At 35.3% G+C, this 22,396-nt stretch overlaps 1 protein-coding gene across 1 annotated transcript in view; it reads right to left on the bottom strand.

Moving 5' to 3' along the window:
- The window catches only part of LOC145689923 (barH-like 2 homeobox protein), a 142,275-nt gene that overhangs the window by 45,536 nt on the left and 74,343 nt on the right, over positions 1–22,396 (bottom strand). Inside the window, exon 2 of the mRNA XM_081764278.1 lies at positions 19,027–19,252. Within this exon, the coding sequence (XP_081620404.1) occupies positions 19,027–19,252 (226 nt within the window). The remainder of the gene's footprint in view (positions 1–19,026; positions 19,253–22,396) is intronic.

Raw genomic sequence — 22,396 nt, 5'->3', positions numbered from 1 at the left:
GGATTGTTGCCTTTGATAGGTTATGTAGTTCCTTCTCTAAAAATTTTGAAGTCTGTAGTTTGAAATTTGTAAGAGAAATCGTGAATTTTCGTGAAAGGTAAAATATACATGAGAGAGATACGAAGAATGTAGTGACATCTATCGGAAAAACTTGTCCCTTTAAACCAACCTTAAGAGAAAAAATAGTTCAGAACGAAACCTTTCCCATTTGATAGTACTATGTAAATAGTGTTTAGGATGAAAAGCCCTCACATTTCCCCCTTCGCTTACCCTCTTGCTCCTCCTTAAAGTTGAAAAATAGTGTTTTCATTTCTTTAAAAAAAAGAAAAACGTAAAAAATCAACCATTGTACCTACAATAACGGTTTTTCCATCAAAATAATCTACATTTATCCCGCTTATCATACCTCAGACTACTTTTCAATATCGGGGGCCGCGGTGGCTCAGTGGTAGAGCGTTCACCTCTGGTGCTTGGGGTCCCGGGTTCGATCCCAGCCCCCGCCAAGTGAACCTTGTGGTGGACAAACACCGTGTGCGTGGGTTTTCTCGGGGTTCTCCCATTTTCTTCATTCCACCATTTCATTCATCACTCATCATCACCGTCTCCTTTAGCCTAACCGGCATAACCGTGGGACTTAAAACTCAAAGATTTCATTTTTTTTTTTTTTTTTTTTACTTTTCAATGTCAAATGTGGAAAAGCCAAACATGAAGAAAAGTATTATAAATATACCACAAGATCGCTGAGTCTTTCGTTGCAAGCGCTGCTATCGGCTGAAGGAATTCCACTCGCTTTCTCGCTTAGCAACAGCTGAGCCCTTATTGGCTCAAGGCGTGGGTGTGTGAGGGTGTGAGCTTTAGTTCGCATTTTTGCCACGGCTCAAGACATTTTGGCAGCACAATAGTATTGATGCGCTTCTCTAAACTTATGATTAAAATAACAGCGGCAAACTTGTTTTAATCGGAAACAGTGATTGACAGCAGTTGCAGGAATTGTAATAAGCTTTCATTTGTTATAAAATACGTATATGATTACAATTGCCGGTAGGATGGTGAGGGAGAAAAAGTGTTGACCAACACCACCTGGCCCTGTTCTCTTTCTGTCCTGTTCCATAACAGGGAGCATTTGATGAATGCAATAAATTTAAATTTTGAGGTATTACAATCATAGTAAATTAATGAAAAATCCCTCAACTTGAAATACTTACAGGATACTATGATTATTATTTCTGTCATTTATTATTTGTTCAGTTCGACTATTTCTTCAAAATCTGCGTCTTCAGTGTCTTGTTGTCTTTCAGTTTTTCTTTCCGAATTCCTGTATGATAAAACATTCCTAACCAATAACAGGAATTCTACAGTTCACGAAGGTGAGAAAAATAGATGTTTGTTATTATTACGGTAACGAAGGGTAGCACGTGGTCGAGGCGCCAGGTTTCGATTACCGAATTCTAACGAAGAACAGAAGCATTTTTGTCTATAAATGTGTATAACCCCGAGAGTGACATATCTCATGTACGTAAAAGCCACTCATCTTATTGTAATTGCTTACCTATTGGCAATTAATTATTAATATTCAGTAGTTCTGTTAAAGTACCTCTACTGATCTTGTTGAACATGGATATCAATTTATACATCGCTTCTTAAGGAAATTTTCTATGGTTTTCTTTTGAAATCCTTTGCAACTTTGGTCATACTCCATCTTATGCAACCAATACAATCTTACTTGGCGGTGTACCAAGTAACACTGAACATTAATGCCATTTGACATCTGCTCGATTATATGAAACTAATATGCGTTTAATGTATATAACAAAAATGTAACCAGTACCGATAGTGCTTCTCTCTTTATTCTGGAGGGAACAAGGAACGAGAATATGTTGTTTTCGCACTGACTGTAATGACACCGTAGTTCCGTAAGAAGTTTTTAAACAATGTTACAATTATAAAGGTAACGAAGAAAGTTCTGTCGCTTTTTCACCCACTACCTATGACGTACCTGAAAGATCAAAAAAAAAAAAAGTTCCCATCAGCATCAACGATCTTCTGCCAACGTTCTGCAAGGCTATGGATTCCATTGCGGTAGAACTGGTGGGCCGTGAAGCGAAGAAGGTATCAAGTGCATTTTGCACCTCTACTAGGGATTTGAACTGACGTCCTCGAAGGTGATTGCCCAAGGAATGGAACAGGTGATAATCGGACGGTGCAATGTCCGGGGAGTACGGCGGATACAATACTGTTTCCTATCCAAGGCGAAAAATGGTGTCCCGGGTCATCCTAGCCACATGGGGCTTAACGTTGTCCTGTAACAAGAGAATCCCTTTCCGATTCAGATGTACTGGCTCCAGAGTTTTGAGTTTTTCTTGAACATGGCTCAACTTCTGAAACTACACAGTTCCATTGATGCTCTGATCAACTGGTAGCAGTTCCCAATGCACGATGCCGCGAGCAGTCCACCAAACACACAGGAGGACCTTCTTCTGGTGCAGTGCTGGCTTCGGATGTTTGAAACTGGTTCATGGGATGTTAACCAATGATGACGGCCCCGTGGAGCTTCGTACAGGATCCACTTCTCATCACATGTCAACACCCTGTCCAGAAATGGCTCCTTCCTCAGACGAGACAGCAAAGAAACACAGGTGTCTGCTTGCATTAACTTCTGGCCCGGAGTCAAATCATGTGGGACCCATCAACCCAACTTGTAGTGCTCCCAAGTTGAATGAGGTGCTGCCTAATGGTTTCTCCATTCACACTGAGTTGTAGTCCCAGTTCCTCACATGTCTGGCTACTGTTTACCTCAATTACTGCCTGAAGATCTTCATTTTGTACATGTGTTGGTCTTCCGGTACGTGATGCGTCTTTGAGTGTTTCGTTACCGTCCTTAAACTTGTTAAACCACCGCTGCTCTATCCGCGTAGTCACAACGCACTCACCAAAGACCTGACATATCTTCCGCCCTGCTGCAGCAGCATTTGACCCCAGGTTGAACTTGTACAGCATACACGCTCCTCTGTGGAGGTCCAATGTTCAGTCTGTCCTTACGCAAGTTCATGGTGTAACTCAACTGCCACAAGCAGGTAGTACGTTGGACATACCCACACCAACACCTGACCTTCGCCTTATCTCCATTCGCATTCAACTCACGGTGTGAGTGCCAATTGAACACAGACCTCTACAAAAAGCGATAGAACTTTCTTCGTTACCTTTATATTTATGTACCGTAGTGACCGTACAGTTAGTAAGAAATTCACAATGATAATTATGCTTAAGAATTTAGAACTTATTCTAAAACCTTGAAAGAATCCTGTTACTAAAAAAAATTAATTAAAGGTAATTATAGATAATAAGTTATATAATATTTTATGTTTATAAGAACACTACCAGAATGCCTGTTCTTCGCGTGGGGAGAATACGTTTCATTTTGGACATAAAGGGCCTGTCACCAATCGTTTAGGGACCCCAAAAACTAAGAATTCGATTAATATCGGTTATTTTCAATAATTTTTACATGTCACTATTCCCCCTTAAGAGTACCAATGAGGGCTGAATTTGGATTTAAACGGCATTTGAAGTATCATTGTTCGTCTCAGCGACCCCGAAAACTATGGATTCGACACAAATATCAGTAATTTTCGATCATTTATATATATCCTCTAAGTTGGCAAAGTTAATTATTAAAAACCATCCTAGGCTCGAATCTCATCTATGTTGAAAATTTAATCGAGATTGATCGGGTGGTTCAAGAGTTACAAACCACAAACATAGTCACTTTCATATATATATATATATATATATATATATATATATATATATATATATATATATATATATATATATATATATATATATATATATATATATATATATATATATTATTCGCTTAGCTTATCAAGTATTTAAAATTTATAGACCTATCCGTTAAACAATCAATAAACTTAAATAAATAAAAAAAAAAAACTAACATGCGATAAATTCGACATTCGGCTTTCAGTAGTTTCAGGAATGTTTTTTATTGGTTTATACTTTGAATTACACTTGAGTCATCATCACATTGAATCGTCTCCCTAATTGATTTTCAAACAGAAATTCACACACCAAGTGGCATTTAATATACTACGTAGTATTTATAATAAGTCTTGTCATTCCGGAAAATTATGTTCGTGAGACTAGAAGCCCACAAATAAGAGGAACAATTTGTAAATTGTTCCTACAAACTGTATAATGTTCTAGGAGACTAGCGATTTTAGTTCCTTAATTCAGCATGTATAATATTGTAAAATTCCAACAATGTTACATTTTTTAAAATCAAACACTCATTTTATCAAACAACCATAAAGCAGGTAAGAGACATATGTAACTTTTGATATGTTTGAACTAGTGAAGTGTGGTGCTGTTTACGATCGGGAAACAGGTCATGAATAGTAATATACACTTTGATATTGTTAAACACAAGATAACATTAGCAGTCGTTCTTTCAGAGAAAATGTTCCGGGGGGGGGCATTGCTGGTACTGTTTTATTTATTATTATATTATAGATGTATTATTTTGGTCTCGTCCGGGGGGGGGCACTCTCAGAGCTCCTGGAGGCAGTGCCCCCCAAAAAAACATGTCTGGAAGAAACACTGAACATTAGCATAATTTAATATGGGAAACATTCATGGATATTCTTGAGAGTGTCCCGTTTCCTCCCACGTTATCATTCCAAAAATTCTTCCATGATCATCTGTCTTCTTTTAAAATCCTAAATAATATTATCCAGAAGCGTTAAAGATTTTATTTCATTTTTACACATGCTCGCTGATCGATTTCCAGTAACATATGTGAATCATGGAAATCATTTTCCCATTTATAACAGTGTTCAAAACTACTGTGCCTCTTATTTTGTGAAGTAATACAAGAAAAACTGAAAATTTCATGTGTTCTTTCATCAAACATTTCCTCTGCTACAAAGCTGCTTTAAGTTCATTCTATTGAATTCTATTGGAAGTTCTAGCAAACGTACTTGCGTTCAACAAGTGGTTTTGAACTGGCTAATCATATCTTACAATCAAGTTTATCAGTTTAATATAGTTGCTCTTGTTCATGGACTTGCCGTTGCTGTTGACTTCTACTCTCAATGGCATCTATATTTCAATCAGTGATTTGCTAAAGAAAACCTCTGGCACAATTAGACATTATCTTTTCCTGTTCATAGCGATGTTGATAATCTACTTGGCCGTCAATCCTTGTGTAGTCGACTGTCTCTATGCAGTACTTGGATGGAGATAGTTTAGGACCTATTCATAACTTATATATTTATATAAGTTAAAATATATTAAATGACCACTAAATTCTGAGACTACTTGTCAGTAACAAAATAAACATTATTACAATAAGTAAATAAACAAGAAACATTTATCACTTGATGAACACCCGATTTGGTGTTTCATACAATTATGGTGACTATTTACAAAATAATGTGTAAGATTTTATTTTCGTTTTAAATTCTGTAAGATAAGGGATAGGCCTGCTATTTAGAATGTCCTTACATTATCATAACATTTAGTGATGCAAAAGTACACGATTTCACTTGATCTATCATACACTGTCTAGCTTTCTGTGCAAAACGAAATTTCCGAATTCGTGAACCTGGAACCTGGAGCAGCTACAACTCATCTGTTACGTTGTCGTCTTATTTGAGCAGGATTAACTAGCAGACTGGAAAACTAACCCTTCCCGATATATATATATATATATATATATATATATATATATATATATATATATATATATATATATATATATATATATATATATATATATATATATATATATATATATATATATATATATATATGCAAGAAAAATGATACAATATCTCCCAACGTTATACAAAATATGAACAAATTCCTTTATCCCTATACAAATTAAAATTACATAAACAAACTGAACTGCATGATCTGCTAAATTCCAATATGCCCTATATACTGGTAGGAACAGGCCAAACCTATGGTAAGACGATAAAAATTTCATTATTATATGACGTCGGGCTCGGGAAATAATTAAGATTACAGGATTTGATTACGGTTGAACAATTATAAATTAAAGAGAAGCACGTAATGGACCGTTGTGAGCTATATAGAACTATGTAAAAAAGAAAAAAAACTGCAAACGAAAAGTGAGACGCAATTACTTATCCTAAAATATGAGGCAACCACAAAATCATCAAAGTACGCTGGGTTTCATACAAGCAAGGGGTTCAAAACATTTTGTCATCTTAAAGTCATCTGAGAATTTCACCCTGCAGGGAATACTCTGCACACCCATTGAACATTAATGAAATATGCATTTTTGGATTGCGTATGCGTGACTTCCTTTACGTTAATAAGGACCACCACTCCACAATTTTTCGAATTCGAAATAGGGCCACTTGAAATTTGGCTTTTGCACTATTTTGGACAGCCCTAGCTCTGAAACTATGCACTTTTCCCCCACAGGTCCATAGGAACTTTTTTTTTTTTTTTTTTTACTTATTTTGATGTGAGGAATTACCGCTTACAGTTTGTCGGAATATTTCATTAACACCCTGTATAATAAAATAATGGAATATTGTATTATCACTCGTCATAAGTCGCTGTGTGAGATTTCATCAGTGCATTACATAGGGATTAAAATAAATTTGCAAGATTTGAGGATACCGTTCAATCGTTGTAAGTTAAAGAAAAGCATGTAAAAAAAATACTGCCACATTTCTCTATAACGGAAAGGATCCTGAATTCAATTCCGGAAGACCTCCAATCATTTCCAGAGTTGGTAAACGTACTTCAAACTAACCCTTGCATGAAAGTATGATCTAGCAATATTTTCGCCTGAAATGATATAACTGCCAAGATTAACATAGGAAGCATACAATTGAGTGAAACAATTAATTAATCTTGATCAGATAACGTATGCTTTCTAACAATGACTACATTGAACGAAAATTAAAGAGATTATATATAAAAAAAAAAACTTTTAATGCAAGGTTGATTCAGAAACAATCTGGTTTTCTTCCCATCGAAAAACACCCTTCTTCTTCATTCTTACCTTTGCCAACTCACGATGACGGCAGTTGTCAGCACTAGTAGTAATATTTTTTCCTTTCCCCCTTCCTCAAATAAACAAAGATTACAACTCGTCAGCACATGCTTGAGCTAGATAATTTGTTTTTCCAGTCTATAATTTCTTTGTGTTCGCAAAAGAGGCCCTCTACATTTCAGTCTGGATAGCCTTATTGCACACCAGTCTTTCTTCCGCCGTTAGATGTCAGTCTTATAGGGTTGAAACAGGGAAGAACAAGGGAAAACTAGGAGACAAAGGGTAAACATTAAAAAAGAAAGAGAAAGAGAGAGAAGGCAATGCAGAAGAAAGGTGATTTATAAAAAAAAGAAAGAAAGAAAGGCAAATAAAAGGAGAAAGATTAGTGAGGAAAAATAGAGAATTCAGTTCCGAATAAAAAGATTGTGTTCTGGTATTGTGCACCGATGAAAGGCGAACGGTTGATATAACTTATTCACAGATCATCGTAAAAAAAATACAGTTCTTTGTAGAGGCCTCCCGATGCAAAATATTGCGCACTCATCGTCCTAAATGCAGTGGTGTTCACCAACTGACAACTCTATGAATAATGACAAGTCTTGAAAGTGTAATTTCAGAAGCGGACTATTTTTACATTCATAACTATATAGCGATTAAAGGGGAGTACTTCACTCAACCCAACTCAAAGTATTACTGTAGGAGGAGGGGAAGCGAAAAATTGACAAGCAAGAAAATGAATGTGTATTAAAGAAAGACGCCGGGGAAAAGATTCAGTTTAACACACACACACACACACATTTTTTTTTCTTAAACAAGTATTACTATAATGATAAATTTTAACAAATCAATGATGGCGGCAAAGTTTTCAAATGTAGCACTCTCTTCTAAGAAGCGAAAATAGGTACCTTGGTTGTTGTTAATATTCGCTTAACGCGATCATTTAACTCTCTCAATAACTTAAAAAAAAAAAAAAAAGCAAATAATAATGCAATGTCACTATAGGTAATGATGTAAAATCGAAACCTTTAGTTCTTTTGTGTTCTCTGAAAAGAACATCCGAAAACTATACTTTACCTGAAGATTTGCTTCTTCAATAGAGAACAAAAAAACACAGCTAATATTTTGTTTCGGAAGCAACTCCACCAGACGAGAAAGAAAGAAAAAAAAGAAAGGAAAAATCTTAAACAGTTGAAAAGCGAAAATATCAAGGCGATAGAAGTCAAAGAAAAAGAAGGAATTCAACTGAACAATATTACACTGAGACTGCTACCGACTGATTTTGTTCTGTCAAGTGAGGAGAGGGGGAAAAAACTTAATATTTTCTTCTCGATCAAGGTTGCCACTTAAGTTAATATTTTCCATTCAAATTTGATGAACTTTCAGATAGAGTGCTTGTCAGAATTTGATGTTTATATAAATTAAGCTATACTAACTAAAAATTACTTTACTGTAATGGTTTCATAACTAGTGTCAAGTTGTGTTACGAAATAATCTATGCTAACATTTATCATCATTATATCAGTGTTCTAAATTGTGTTTGATTAAATTCCGTGACTGAAGTGTAATAAGTAAAATTAAGAACAATTTGAATTTCCAAATTCTTTCTCGAATTAAAAAAAAAGCAAGCAAATTTTGCTGAAAAGCTTTCAAATCTCTAGCACTTGAAAATAAAATAAAATGACATATTGCAGTTTAACGTCCCACGATTACATCCTTTTCGGCTAAGAGAGACGATGATTAAGGCAAGTGATTGATAATAGAAGAATTGGTGGAATGAGATAGTGGAAGGACACGGGAGTACTCCGAGAAAACCCCACGGAGACGATGTTAATGTTGTCCACCACAGACATACTTGGCCAGAGATCGAGCCAGGGTCCCCACACACCAGAGGTAAGCGCTCTACCACTGAGGCACCGTGCTCCATTATATCGCTTGAATATATATAGTATATATAGTGCGTCCGTAAAGTTGCGCAACCCAAAGTTTGATTGCGTATATCTTTTGAACCCTAAATGGTAAAGACCTGAGACTTAAAACAAATGTAAGCATGTTCTATGTAGTTATTTTCGAGAGTCATGACTAATGTTGGAATTTGTAACGTTTTTATGTAGTAACGAAAGAAAGTACCGAAAGTGTAAAATAAAAATAAAAAAATGTACAGAATGAAGAAAATCAATATTCAGCTGCAGAAAACTGATTTCCTGTGGGTGATTCTCTGTGTATGTGCAAATATACATCAACATTTATCCATTGGGTGCAAAAATGTGACAAAGTGGATGTAGTGTTGTCATGTAAAAAGACTATTTAATGCAAGGTCGTTTAATGGGTGTTTTTTTTTGACAAAAACGCGGCCCCTGCCAACACTGTCGTCATAAAATTACTGCAATAGGTGTGTTTTAGGTTAATTAATGATAAGCAATAAGAATTTGCACATAATTGACAACCTGAGATTTTATGCAAAAATTTGCGATAAAAATTGTTCATCTACAGCTGGTAACCCTGGCAATATTTCCAACGAAATGGAAATGTTAGAATTTTTTCGTGACTACATTTTCTCCAAAAATGTGTGGCCCTCCCGTTTTCCGGATTTAACATCATTTTACTTTTTCTTATGAGGTTTCCTAAAAAATGTGATGTACAAGAAAAACCCCAGGACCATTGAGTAACTGAAGACAAACATTGAAACAGAAATTCAATGAATCACCAGGAACACTTTTAGAAAGGTGTCAAGAAATATGGTGGTGAAGCACATAAATTTGTGTTTACAAGAACACTGAAGCCACTTAAAACATTTGCTGTAAAGTACCTTTCTCTTTACACGAGAATTCCAGGGTTGCCATCTATAGGTAAGTTTTTATCACAAATTTTTGCATAAAAATTCAGGTTATCAATTATGTGCAAATTCTCATTGCTTATCATTAATTAACCTAAAACACACCGGTTGCAGTAATTTTACTACAACAATGTTGGCAGGGGTCGTGTTTTTGTCAAGCAAAAAAAAAACACCCATTTTACGGACTTGCATTAAATAGCCTCTTTACATGACAACATTGCATCAACTTTGTCACATTTTTGCACAAATGGATAAATGTTTATGCATTCTGCACACATACACAGGGATTTACCCGCACGAAATTTTCTGCAACTGAATATTTTCTTCATTTTGTACATTTTTTTGTTTTGCACTTTCTGTACTTTCTTTCGTTACTACACTAAACCGTTACAAATTCCAACATTAGTCATGACCTCAAAAATATCAACATACACTTGTTTTAAGTCTCAGGTCTTTAGCGTTCATGGTCCAAAAGATATACACAATCAAACATTGGATTGCGCAACTTTGCGGACACATTATATATATAGTCTATAAGTAATATGTTAGTTGGTAACCTGAGGTTTGATTCGTTTATATTCAATTTGGTTAGGTTAAATTAGGGAGAGTTAGGTTAAATTAGCTCTCGGTGGTAAAAAGAAAATGGAATTAGGACAGTCACTAAATTTCTGAGTGAATGTTGGTAGATAAACAACTAATACCCATATTAAAATGTATCCGCTGACATTAAATAAGAAATACTAGTGATGTTCCGCCCGAACTTTTGGCTCTCTGTATAGTATACGTTAAAATTGTGCTTAATTACAAGCTCTAATTGGTTAAGTTTAACAAATTTATTTATTTATTTACTGAGTTAATCGCCTTACAACTCCACACCTTGTTTACGTAGTTATTCAAGAACTTCGTTATGCAGGCAAGCGATAGCGCAGAGATTGACATTTGTTAGCGTCAGACGGGCAAGCGATAGCGCAGAGAGCGACATTTATTAGAATCAGACAGGCAAGCGATAGTGCAGAGAGCGACATTTATTGGAATCAGATAGGCAAGCGATAGCGCAGAGGGTGACATTTATTAGAATCAGACAGGCAAGCGATAGCGCAGTGGGTGACATTTATTGGAATCAGATAGGCAAGCGATAGCGCAGAGGGTGACATTTATTAGAATCAGACAGGCAAGCGATAGCGCAGTGGGTGACATTTATTAGAATCAGACAGGCAAGCAGTACCGCAGCAGGTAGAATTTAAAAGAATAAGTCAACCTTGCCTAAAATTGTACATCAGGCCTGCAAAAATCTTGGTCACTTATTGTCATAATAATAACAATAATAATAATAATAATAATAATAATAATAATAATAATAATAATAATATAGGCCTACTCAGCTGATTTTGAAGTCTCAAGTAATCCTGATACGTAAAAGCAAAAATAAAACAAAAATTTCCCAGCCTCACACTTCCCCATAGCAAAACTAGCATTATAATGTGACTTCGTTACATTTTAATGTAGCAAAATCAAGTATTAAGGTCATCAAAGTTTTTATATTTTGTAATATCTCATGTTCAGTGCTCAAAAAGGTCCTTACCACGTGTTCTAGTAGCTATTGCGTGTACATTTGGACCGGGCTCGATTCCCAACAGGAAAGCTCAATAAATTTAATAATTCCACAGTCATTCACTTTCAGTAAAACCATCCGGCAATTGTACTCTAAAGCGTATAAACGTGCGACATGAAACTTTTTTTTTTTTTATAAAGTAAGTGTTCAATCGTGATTATGCCATAGAGTTTCTTAAGTAATATTATATTTGATGGATTTTTTTTTATAATGGGAATTTCGAAACGACAATTTCCAAAGCTAAATTAAGGTTTTAAACGTAATTCTAAGTTATTTTCTTATACTCGTAGTATTTTCATAAAATATTTTACATCAAGTAATATTAGTTTTAGACAATATTTAACCGGCCCATGACGAATACTAAAATTTTATTTTGTGTTTTTTTACCGAACCACTTGGCGTAACAGCTCCTTGTGGACCTGACCGGCTGAACTACGTCCAGCCTAACGGCGAACAAGTGGTCAGCGCGCTGGGTTGTCCTGCGAAATTAAAATACCGCTAATTTTACAGTAATTATGTGATACCTTCAAATAGATAAAAGATAATCTAAATGTGGAACAAGAGCGCCCTAGACAATATTATTTTACATGAGAAACCGTTATCACGACTCACTTATCTGTTTTCGATTTCGAGCCATTTTGAAAATCGGCATTTATTTTCGCGTTTCTAAACAGCTGAAAACGGAAAGCCACTAGGTGACTTGTGATAACAGTACCTCACGCAAAATAATATTGTCTAGGGCGCTTTTGTTCCATATTTCAATTATCTTTTATCTATTTGAAGATATCACATAATTGCTGTAAAATTAGCGGTATTTTAATTTCGCCGGGTTGAAGACTCTTAATACACTGAGAAAAATAATTGTATGTGGCGTACGTAAAATCGTATGTTACATTTGTAAATCCTGTAGTTTTTGGACTTAACGTACAGCAAACGTATAACTGAAAACGCATGTTTTATAATACTTTACGTATAAGTGTTCCATCTATACGTACTTTCCGTATGAAACAACATAGGCGGTCAGGATCTCACATACAAATGGACGTATATAACATACAGCAGACGAAGGTAACATACATATATGCGTGTAATATAAGGGAAACTGTTAGTTATCAGACATCTTGCAACGGTATGATGTAATATCTAAGAGAAGTGCCTATGTAGCGTACGGATAACGTATGCTCCGTACTGATTTCTGTAGTAAGCAAGAGGATTCCTTATATTTGTACAATATACCGCTGTCCGGAGGCCGGATTTTTCTCTGTGTAGGCATATCAGAAGTTTTCTAGACCTAGAGGCCGTCACGTCTTTTATTCACGTTACTCCCCAATTTTCCTCACGACACTGGGTGAATACCGAAAATTGGGAAGCACCGACCGACCGGGAATCAAACCTGGGACCACATGGACATGAGTCCAACGTTCTAACCACTAAAATACGGTGTCCTCTTTGTTTCTCTATTAAATAAAAAATAATAATCTGGGTCGCTAAAGAACACTTGCCTCTGATGAACCGTTACCTAAAAACGGCTCTGGGGTAAACAATGGCAAACTGCTTAATGACCATAAAATGGAATTACTAATAACTTGTATTAATAAAAGAAAATCATTTGTACTTCAGCATGCACACTCATGTCCAAAATTATTGTCGCATGTCTAAAAATATATTGTTGCAGGAATATAATTTGTCAACGACTTCGCCCGGTATTTCTTATAATGCTAGTATGTGTATAAATGGCAAAGATATGTACTGTATATGGCAAATTTTATGTGAAAAGATCAGTAAATAAGAACAATAAAACGAAAATAAAACTTACTTGTCCATTTAGCAATATTTTGTTGTGCTCAATCTAATTTTCGTATTTATAATTCTTTTCCTATGAAATTTACCACTCCCGATTATACATATAGTATCAGTATTAAAAGTACCCGGCAAAATCATTATCACATTATAGTCTTACAATAAGGCAGTTATAAATATGCGACAATCACTTTAGACATGAGTGTAGATCTTGTAGAATATTACGTAACCTTTAATTTTCTTTAAGCAGAATTTTTGACAAGTTTTATGTGCCCTGATCTGGTGGGAATTCTTTCCAACGTATTGGCAACACTGTAACGCCGACAATCATTATAGTAGACAAGAGAGCAAAATGAGCCCAATTCAATTCGTGGTTGTTATTTTGAGTTATTTACTTTTTTTTTGTTTGTGTTGTTGTTGTTGTTGTTGTATACCAAAAAGATGTAGTCTTATTACTAGTAATTGCTCGTCAAGTATGTCTTTCTTAATTTTATATTGTATACAGTGCAGTATATATCTATCTTTTAGCTTCCTCACGTTTCAACAACTCCAGTCAACAATATTCATTCGTTTGTTACCACTGTAAGCCTAATTCAAACGATCGTCATTTTTTTTTCTTTCTTTCTTTTATCACTGACGTTTGTCTTATTATAATATGGCTTCAATTCGGTTCGTGATTATTGTTAGAGCATCGTCTTACACGCAATTCACTGCAAGTAATTTGTGGTCGGTCATCCTTGAACGCTGATTGGTAGGAATTGTTAAGAATAAACAGTTTAAAAAAATATCTTACGTAGCTATTCAATGTCTACTCTTTTTTTTTTTCTTCCAGTGCTAACCTTCTATTCTCCAATCATTTTACATGTAATATTAAACGTAATGACAGTAATACAATTCACAAAATGAAAGTTTTCTTCAATTTATTTTTATTTATTTATTTATTCTTTTGATCTTGTGTGACTTATTCAAGGCTTTTGATCTTGTGTGACCACTTCAAATCTTTTACGTGCAACTAGGAAATTCAGTGTTCGTTTAAAATAAAGTCATGGGGTACGTAAACACTCCCTGGCTCGAAGCCTTAAGAGGCATTATCACGGCGAAATTAAAATACCATTAATTTTACAGTAATTATTAAATATCTTCAGATAGATAAAATATAATCAAAATGTGAAATAAGATCGCCCTAGACAATATTATTTTGCATGAGGTACCGTTATCACGAGTCCCGTAGTAGTTTTCCGTTTGCAGCTTTTTAGAAACGCGAAAATAAATGCCGATTTTCTAAATGGCTGGAAATCGAAAGCAGATGAGTCATGATATCGGTATCTCATGTAAAACAATATTGTCTATGGCGATCTTGTTCCAGATTTTGATTATCTTTTATCTATTTGAAGATATCATATAATTACTGTAAAATTAGCGGTATTTTAATTTCGCCGTGATAGGGCCTCTTAAAGATCTTAAGCTGATTAGCTGGCGATTTTAAGTTGGTTTGCGAGATGTGGAGGTCAACATATCGAAAGTCCTTTGTCGTTGTTGCTGGGAAGATAAAAACGTTTTGATTCTGCATTCTATTAGTTTCTCAGTTGTCTTAACAACCAAGTGTCAAAATTTCAAATTACGATTTCCCTTCTGAAAATTGGTAATTTCCCCTTCTCATCTTCTAAATTTCAATTCATCCAAGAGAAAGTATCAATTTTCGGCCCTTCTGGGACTTTTCTAGAAGAAAAAATAATCACACACGGTCTATAGGGCTCATCCGAATTTAGCATATAGGAGGAGTAGACGATATATCTTTAGTAAATCTATCCGTTTAAAGCTCCACGTTATGTCCTTTAGACTAAGGGAAACGGTGATTAAAGCAAGTGAATGACGATGGAAGAATTCGTGAAATGAGGTTGTGGGAGGAAACGGGAGTACCCCGAGAAAACCCACGGACACGATGTTGTTTACCACAAATTTACTTGGTTGGGGATCAAAGCACGGACCCCATGCACCCGAGGTAAACGCTCTAACACTGAGCCACTATAACCCCTAACTTCTTGAGTACACACCTGAAGTATTTTCCTGTGCAGACTTTTGATTAATACTGAGTTATTGGCCATCAAAGTTGAGAATCGTTCCCCTCCCCTCTGCCCCCAAATCACTAATTGCTATTAGAACAAAAAAAAAAAATAGAAGAGAATACATAGAACAAACCTATTAAGTGTTTTATTTATTTATTTATTATACATTGATCATCCGCCGAAGTGAGCACGTGCACAAGATGTTCGTCGGATTAGTATAATGATACCATGACAATGAAAGAGCTTGAAGAACAATGCGTATGTGAAATTTTGCTACAAACTTGGCAAAACATTTACAGAGACATTTTAAGTGATTTTCATTTTATTTAGGATGTGCTCGTCTTAAAAAAAAAAACATTCATGAGTCAGGGAAAAATCAAACTGATGTTGATAAATCCATTGTCCATGATGAATTGACATGACGTGGTCAGATAGTAAACAAACAGTACTCAAGGATGTAGTGAACAGGAAGAGGCCTGAATTGTGGGAAAACCGTGCCAATGTGCCTACTTATGCTACGCTCCTTCTCCGTAGTTATCTGGGAAAACATCAGACTACCATTGAGCCACATCCACTCTATTTTCCTTACCTAGCTTCAGCAGTATATTTCCTGTTTCCTAAACTTAAAATCACTTTGAAAACACTTCGCTTCCAAACCATTGAGGAGATTTGGGACAATGCGACAAGAGACTTGAGCACAATTCCAAAAAGCACGTTCCAGAAGGCTTTCCAAAAAAAAAAGAAAGAAAGAAAGAAACGTTGGGAACCGTGTATTGCTAGTAGAAGGGGGGCTACTTCGAGGGGGAACAGTGCATAAAAAGTTGTACAAAGAAAAATAAAGATGTTATAGCGAAAGATCAGTTTCTTTTTGAATACACCTCGTATCGTATATTTGGTCAATATTGTTTTATTAAGTACAGGCGGTTTCACAGTGCAGAAGCGAATTATTCAACACCACATTGGAAGAAAACAACTGAATGGCACTTTTGATACAATCCGCTCGGGAGAGTAATACTCTCGGAAGTATGGTTTTTCTCGCTCTACCCTAGCCAGCAGTTTTACGCGCTATCCTAGCCAGCTGTTTTAAAAATATAAAATTTTTGAGTTTTACGTCCTACGGTTATGCCGGCTATACTAAAGGAGAGGGTGAAGATGAGAAATGAATGAAAAATGGTGGAATGAAGAAAGTGTTGGTCACAAAATTTATATCATGGGGGTTAAGGTGAAACAAAATGAGCCCTGCGGGGCTTCTTTGCCGTTCCTACTACTACTACTTATCTACACAAAAGTAAGTAAATCACTTTTTTTAAAGTATTATTTTCATCTTATTTTAATGGAAAAAGTGTTATGAAAATTTTAAAAAATATATTTAAAAATTTCCTTGGATCGGGTTTGAACCCACGCCAAAAGCGATTTCCGTTACTAACACGCTTGGTCACAAGGACCGACAACAACAAGCGTTTGATTTCTGCTATATCTATGTTATATGGCAAGACCCTGATAACACCAACCAATCACAACCGAGTTTTTAAGTTCCTACTTCCGGGAGTACATACTCTCCCGAGCTAGTCCTCTTTCGTTTCGTATAAGGTACATATAGGTTTTCTAACTGGTACAGCCTGGGAAATTACAGAGTGAAATGGAACTTGGTGTCTCTCGAAATGGGATTTTTTTACAACGTTTGTGTTTGGCGTTAGTCCAAAGTATTTCTTCCTTACATTTATCACAATATATGCTGATGGTAACGTATGTTTTATTTTCCTTTCAGTAGCATTATGTCCATTGAAAATAAATAAATAAATAAATAAACATGTAATATACTCATAAACACTATCATTTTGTCTTGTAGCATTAGCGACGTAGAAGGGGAACGGAGTTCAAAGAAAAAAGTAATAACGATTTGCATGTATGTCCTTCACACATGAAAAATACACCTAATCATAGCATAATCTATTTATATACAGTATATGTACGTCCTCTGGTACAGATAGACTTTTTACCCTCACTTAGATTCTACTAATGATTATAGTACTGAATAAACGAAAACAAATTTTATTACTCCAACAAATGGTGCTCACGAGAAGGTGTGGGAACTATAAAAAAAAATGTGTCTATTGTACACAAATATAACCTTTGTTACAAAAGAAGAAAAAATAGTTTGTAAAAAAATTATCATGATAAATTACGTTCATATCCGAATGTCATTACAGTAAGTTGTAATAATAGTTTGTGTCATGAAAATTGGGTCGACAAATAGCATTATCTATTGCATATATATATATATATATATATATATATATATATATATATATATATATATATATATATGCTAATGAAATAAATAACAAAAAAGAAAAATCCTTTCTTTATATTTCCTGCCATACGGTAGAAATACTTCATAAGTATAGTTTGCTTTGCGTTCTTCTTTCTCAAATATGTTCTAAAATTTTATTTAAACTTCCAGATACAGTCTGCGAGGCCAGTTTACGTTGGAATCATTACTCATCATAACAGCCACAACGAGCAGAACGGAAGTGCGACACAGATTGTATTTCCCTGGTAGAACTGAGGTAGAATATTGGAAAATTCTCAGTGAGAATGGGAGGTTACCGGATTCAAACCTGGGTCCTCTTGATTTGTGAACCAAAAATGCTAACCACTTTTTCTTAACTGATTGTTTCGACGAAAGATCCTGTTGCTTGATGAATCCTCTAGTATTCTGTGATATTTCTTTGATCTATACTTTTCTTCTTTCTCAGCTTTAACCAAGGAGGTGGTGGCAGAGTGACTCAGTGGTAATTATTTACCTTTGGTGTGTGGGATCTGGATCGATCCCTGGCCAAGTAAATTTGTGGTGGACAACATCGTACTCCTCTTTCCTCCCACTTCCTCATCCCACCAATTCTTCCATCGTCATTCACTTGCTTTAATCATCCGTCTCCCTTAGCCTAAACGGCGTAATCGTGAGACGTTAAACTGAAAGTATTCATTTTTTTTAAAAAAAAAAGCAGGTAGACAGGGATAGGAACACATAAGCACGGAGAACAAAAGAAAATGTTCAATCCCTTCAATGAGTCTCGAATCAAGGGTGAGAATTCATAACAGTCGAAGTAAGGGGGAAGACAGGAGTGAAAAAAAAAAGCTCCCTGGAAGATTCGAATTAGAAAGTTCATACATTTGAACACCAATAATAATTAAACTATGTAAGATTAGGTATACCTAGTAACCACTAGTTCATCAGTTAATTACATACGATGTATATGTTAATGACACATGAACATGTAATTAAGTTCCCATGTGGACATGTAATTTCATATCAAGTTTGGTAATTAATTTGCAAATTTCTAACAATAATGTCTCTTTATTTTGCCCCTGTTAGCTTATTAGTACGCGGAAAGAATATTCAGTGGGGGGAATTTTCCCCCTCAAGGATTTTATACCCTGCTCAAACTTTCGATGGATTTGTGATGGTTGCGATTTGCAGTCGAACACCTCAGACCCCGCGGCTATAGCCATCTTTCAGAACTTTAGAGCCTTGAACAAACTTACGCCCGACCAATTAAAAAAAAAAATGAATGATAATGTAGTGATATCCGAAGACTCGTATTCGAATTTAAGGAAAACTTAAGATGGGACAATGGTTCTTTTACATGTTACTCACCGTCTATTTTGATACCAAGTCTTGACCTGAGTATCTGTGAGGTTGAGCTTCGCTGCAAGTTCCATTCTGTCCTGCACACTGAGATACTTTTGTCGCTCGAAACTCTTCTCGAGTGTCTGCAACTGCTGGTCGGAGAATGCTGTTCGAGCCTTCCGCTGTTTCTTAATCTGCTGCTGCTGCTGCTGTTTGGCCTCTTCCAACTTCGCCTTGTAGTCATTAGTTTTCTCTGTAATAAATAAACAATAGAAAAAAAATAAAACATTCGCATTTGTTAGGACTAGCACATTTTTTATTAGGAGAAAAGTTGCAATTACATATAGAAAGAATTAGAGCATATTTTCTTCCAATAACAAATAAAATAAAATAAAATAAAAATAATCAAAAATTGGTCTTAAACATATGGCAATAAGAATTTTTATAATATACAAGGTATATTACGGAAATAAAGGACAGACATCAATGAATACAATGTGAAAATGTTTACTGTGGTACCATGCTTAATGTATATTAACACAAAAAATAATCTTTGATTTAGAGAGATCTATATATATTACAAAATGGTAAGAAAACTTATAGCCCTACACACTCTTTACTTAGCAATTATTTGTTTTGGTGATTCATTTCAAAACAGGCTTATATTATGAAACTAATATATAATTTTGTATGGATTTCTTCAACTGTTTTATTTTGCTCGCAATTTTATTTATTTATGACCATGGATTTTCTCCGGATTTTTCTTTCCTCCCACATTTGCATTTTAAAAATTGTGAATGTGTACGGTGAAGGGCAAAAGTAAAGTATAAAGAAAGCTTTAAAAAATCGAGAGCAAACTTTTTCAAGAAAATCCTTTAGACTTATCTGCAGTCATAATACAGTGGTATGGTTAACCTTGATCTGTACGGTTATTTTTCTTGATTCTACTCTGTTTATGGAACAGTAAGCCATTATGTATCTCTAAAGCTTGTTTACTATTTAAAGATAAAACATATATTTTAGTCTAATCATTGGTCATTATCACGTAAAGAAAATAAAAGAAGTTGGAAATGTTTTCGATCTTTCACTCGGAATCAATCATGAATTCATATTGTATTTGAGATTAGGATTCACGTGGTGGGCCTAGTTAAACGGCAATACAGCATGGCGTCTTCTCAACTGTGTCTCCTACACTCAGTATCCCCTACTCGTTGTATCAAAGATGACGAAAAGCGTATGGAAGTTGCAGTGCAGTGCTTGTTGCTGTTAAAAGATCTTTTCTTCTTGTAGCGAGATAACATTGCTGCAGGCGAAAGCGCATGTCCCATGCACTAGTTGCGCTTCCACTGAAAATTATCCCTCCTCGAGTTAAGTCACGCCCATCAGAAATAAAAACGCTGTTCTTTTGTTTGTCTTTTTTTTTCCTTCCTTAAAATGACAACGTAAATGAGTACAGCAAACAGTCAACCACTATTCAACTCCATTAGATAAGTATGATTATATGCAAGGTTCTTAGGACGTCAGAATTAATTTGTTATATTTTGCTTTGTTAAATTAGTTTTTAAACATAACGGAAAAAGAAAAAGATAAGATTACTGTTAGCCAACCATCTCTATAACTTTAAGATGCTCACCAGTCAAATCCTGCCCCTTTGTGGCTATATCGTTAGCTGAGTTGAGTTGATTTTGAGTTTAATATCCCGTTCAGCATCGAGGCTATATGAGACGTGGACCTACTGATTAACGTGAACACCGACCCACATGATCTCCCGCCGGGGAATCGAACCCAGGTCTCCCACGCCTGTATCGTTAGAGTACGCGCTTTTGGCGTGGCAGACACGGGTTCAATAACCGATGGAAGCTCATGTGATTCGAATGCCACATTAGGCTATAAATCCACGTCTTATATAGCCTCGTTGCTAAAAGAGACGCTAAATTTTAATCCAACCATCTAATTCTCCAGCCATCATTTTATTATTTTTTAAACAAAATTGCAGGAAATCAAAGAATAGTAACTCCTTGGAAAATGGATCAACGACTGGCATGGGACGCCACATGTGTAAACACATTTGCACCTTCTCTTTCATCTTCAACATGCAAAAAGGCAGGAAATGCTGCTGAGATAGCCTGTAAGTGAAAGCACACGAAATATTCCAAACAAAAAGATCATATGTTCATCACCTTTGCTACTGAAACTATGGGAGTCTTGAGCCAGGAAACGATGGAATTCCTAAAGGAAACTGGGTCGAAATTAAGTCTCAAAACGGGAGATCCGAAAAGTGAACAATTTTTATTTTAGCGCATTAGTTTAGCAATGCAGAGGTAACGCGGTTTTAGCATTTTAAGTTCCTTCCCTTCTTCTAAAATGGAAGAAATTTGTTACTTGAAATGAACCGAAATTTATGAAAACTGAATTGAAAGACTGCTGTAGCTTTGAATTTTAAAATTTAAGTATGTACACTCATGTCCAAATTTATTGTCGCTATCTATAAATATGTTGTTGTAGAAATATAATTGGATAACAAATTCGCCTGGTATTTCTTACAATGTTAGTACGTGTATAATCGACAAAGATACGTATGTGCCAAATTTCATGTCAAAAGAGCACTAAATTAGAAAAATAAAACGAAACTAAAACTTTCTAGTACATTTAGCAACATTTTGTTTTACTCATTCTAATTTTCGTATTTACAATTCTTTTCATATGAAATTTACCACAAATATACATTTCCCGATTATACACATAGTATCAGTATTAAAAATACTTTGCAAATTCATGATCAAATTATATTCTTACAAGAAGACAGTTATAGATATGTGACAATCATTTTGGACATGAGTGTACAATAATACTATTTTGACAACATGTTAGAATTTATAATTGTAAGAAAACAAAATAGTATAGTACATCGGCCCAAATCTGATTTCAACATTGGGAGGAAGGGGAACGGGTAAGACAGTTCTTTTTTAAGCGATGTTCAAAATATTGATGAAGTTAAAAAAACAATGCTGTGGAGGATGAAGGGAGCAGAGTTGTCTTATACATTGGGAGGCGGGCAAATTTGAGGATTATTATATGGGGGGGGGGAGAGATAAGTTTCATATTACTGTAGATGAATCTAATTTCTGAGGTTAACCTGTTGTATATTATACAGCAAGGAACATCAATTTCATCTCACTTTCCTTTGTGACAGTCGGATACAAATCATCACATTCCCCCCACAAAAAAAAATTCAAATTGGATTATTGGGGAACAGTCCCCCAGTTCCAAGACTGGCGGACATATCCCCTTCATCCCCCCGGGATTTGAGTCAATCGTGTAGTAACAAAAAATTAGTAGTTGTAGGAATATCCTTAAATGTATCACTTTCGACTTACGAAATCAGATTTCAGATACG

Source organism: Thermobia domestica, chromosome 7 (genome assembly GCF_964235325.1).
Source record: "Thermobia domestica chromosome 7, izTheDome1.hap1.1, whole genome shotgun sequence".
NCBI classification, from domain to species: Eukaryota; Metazoa; Arthropoda; class Insecta; order Zygentoma; family Lepismatidae; genus Thermobia; species Thermobia domestica.
Note: the sequence above shows the minus strand (reverse complement) of the source record. Positions and strands in the feature narration are given on the sequence as shown.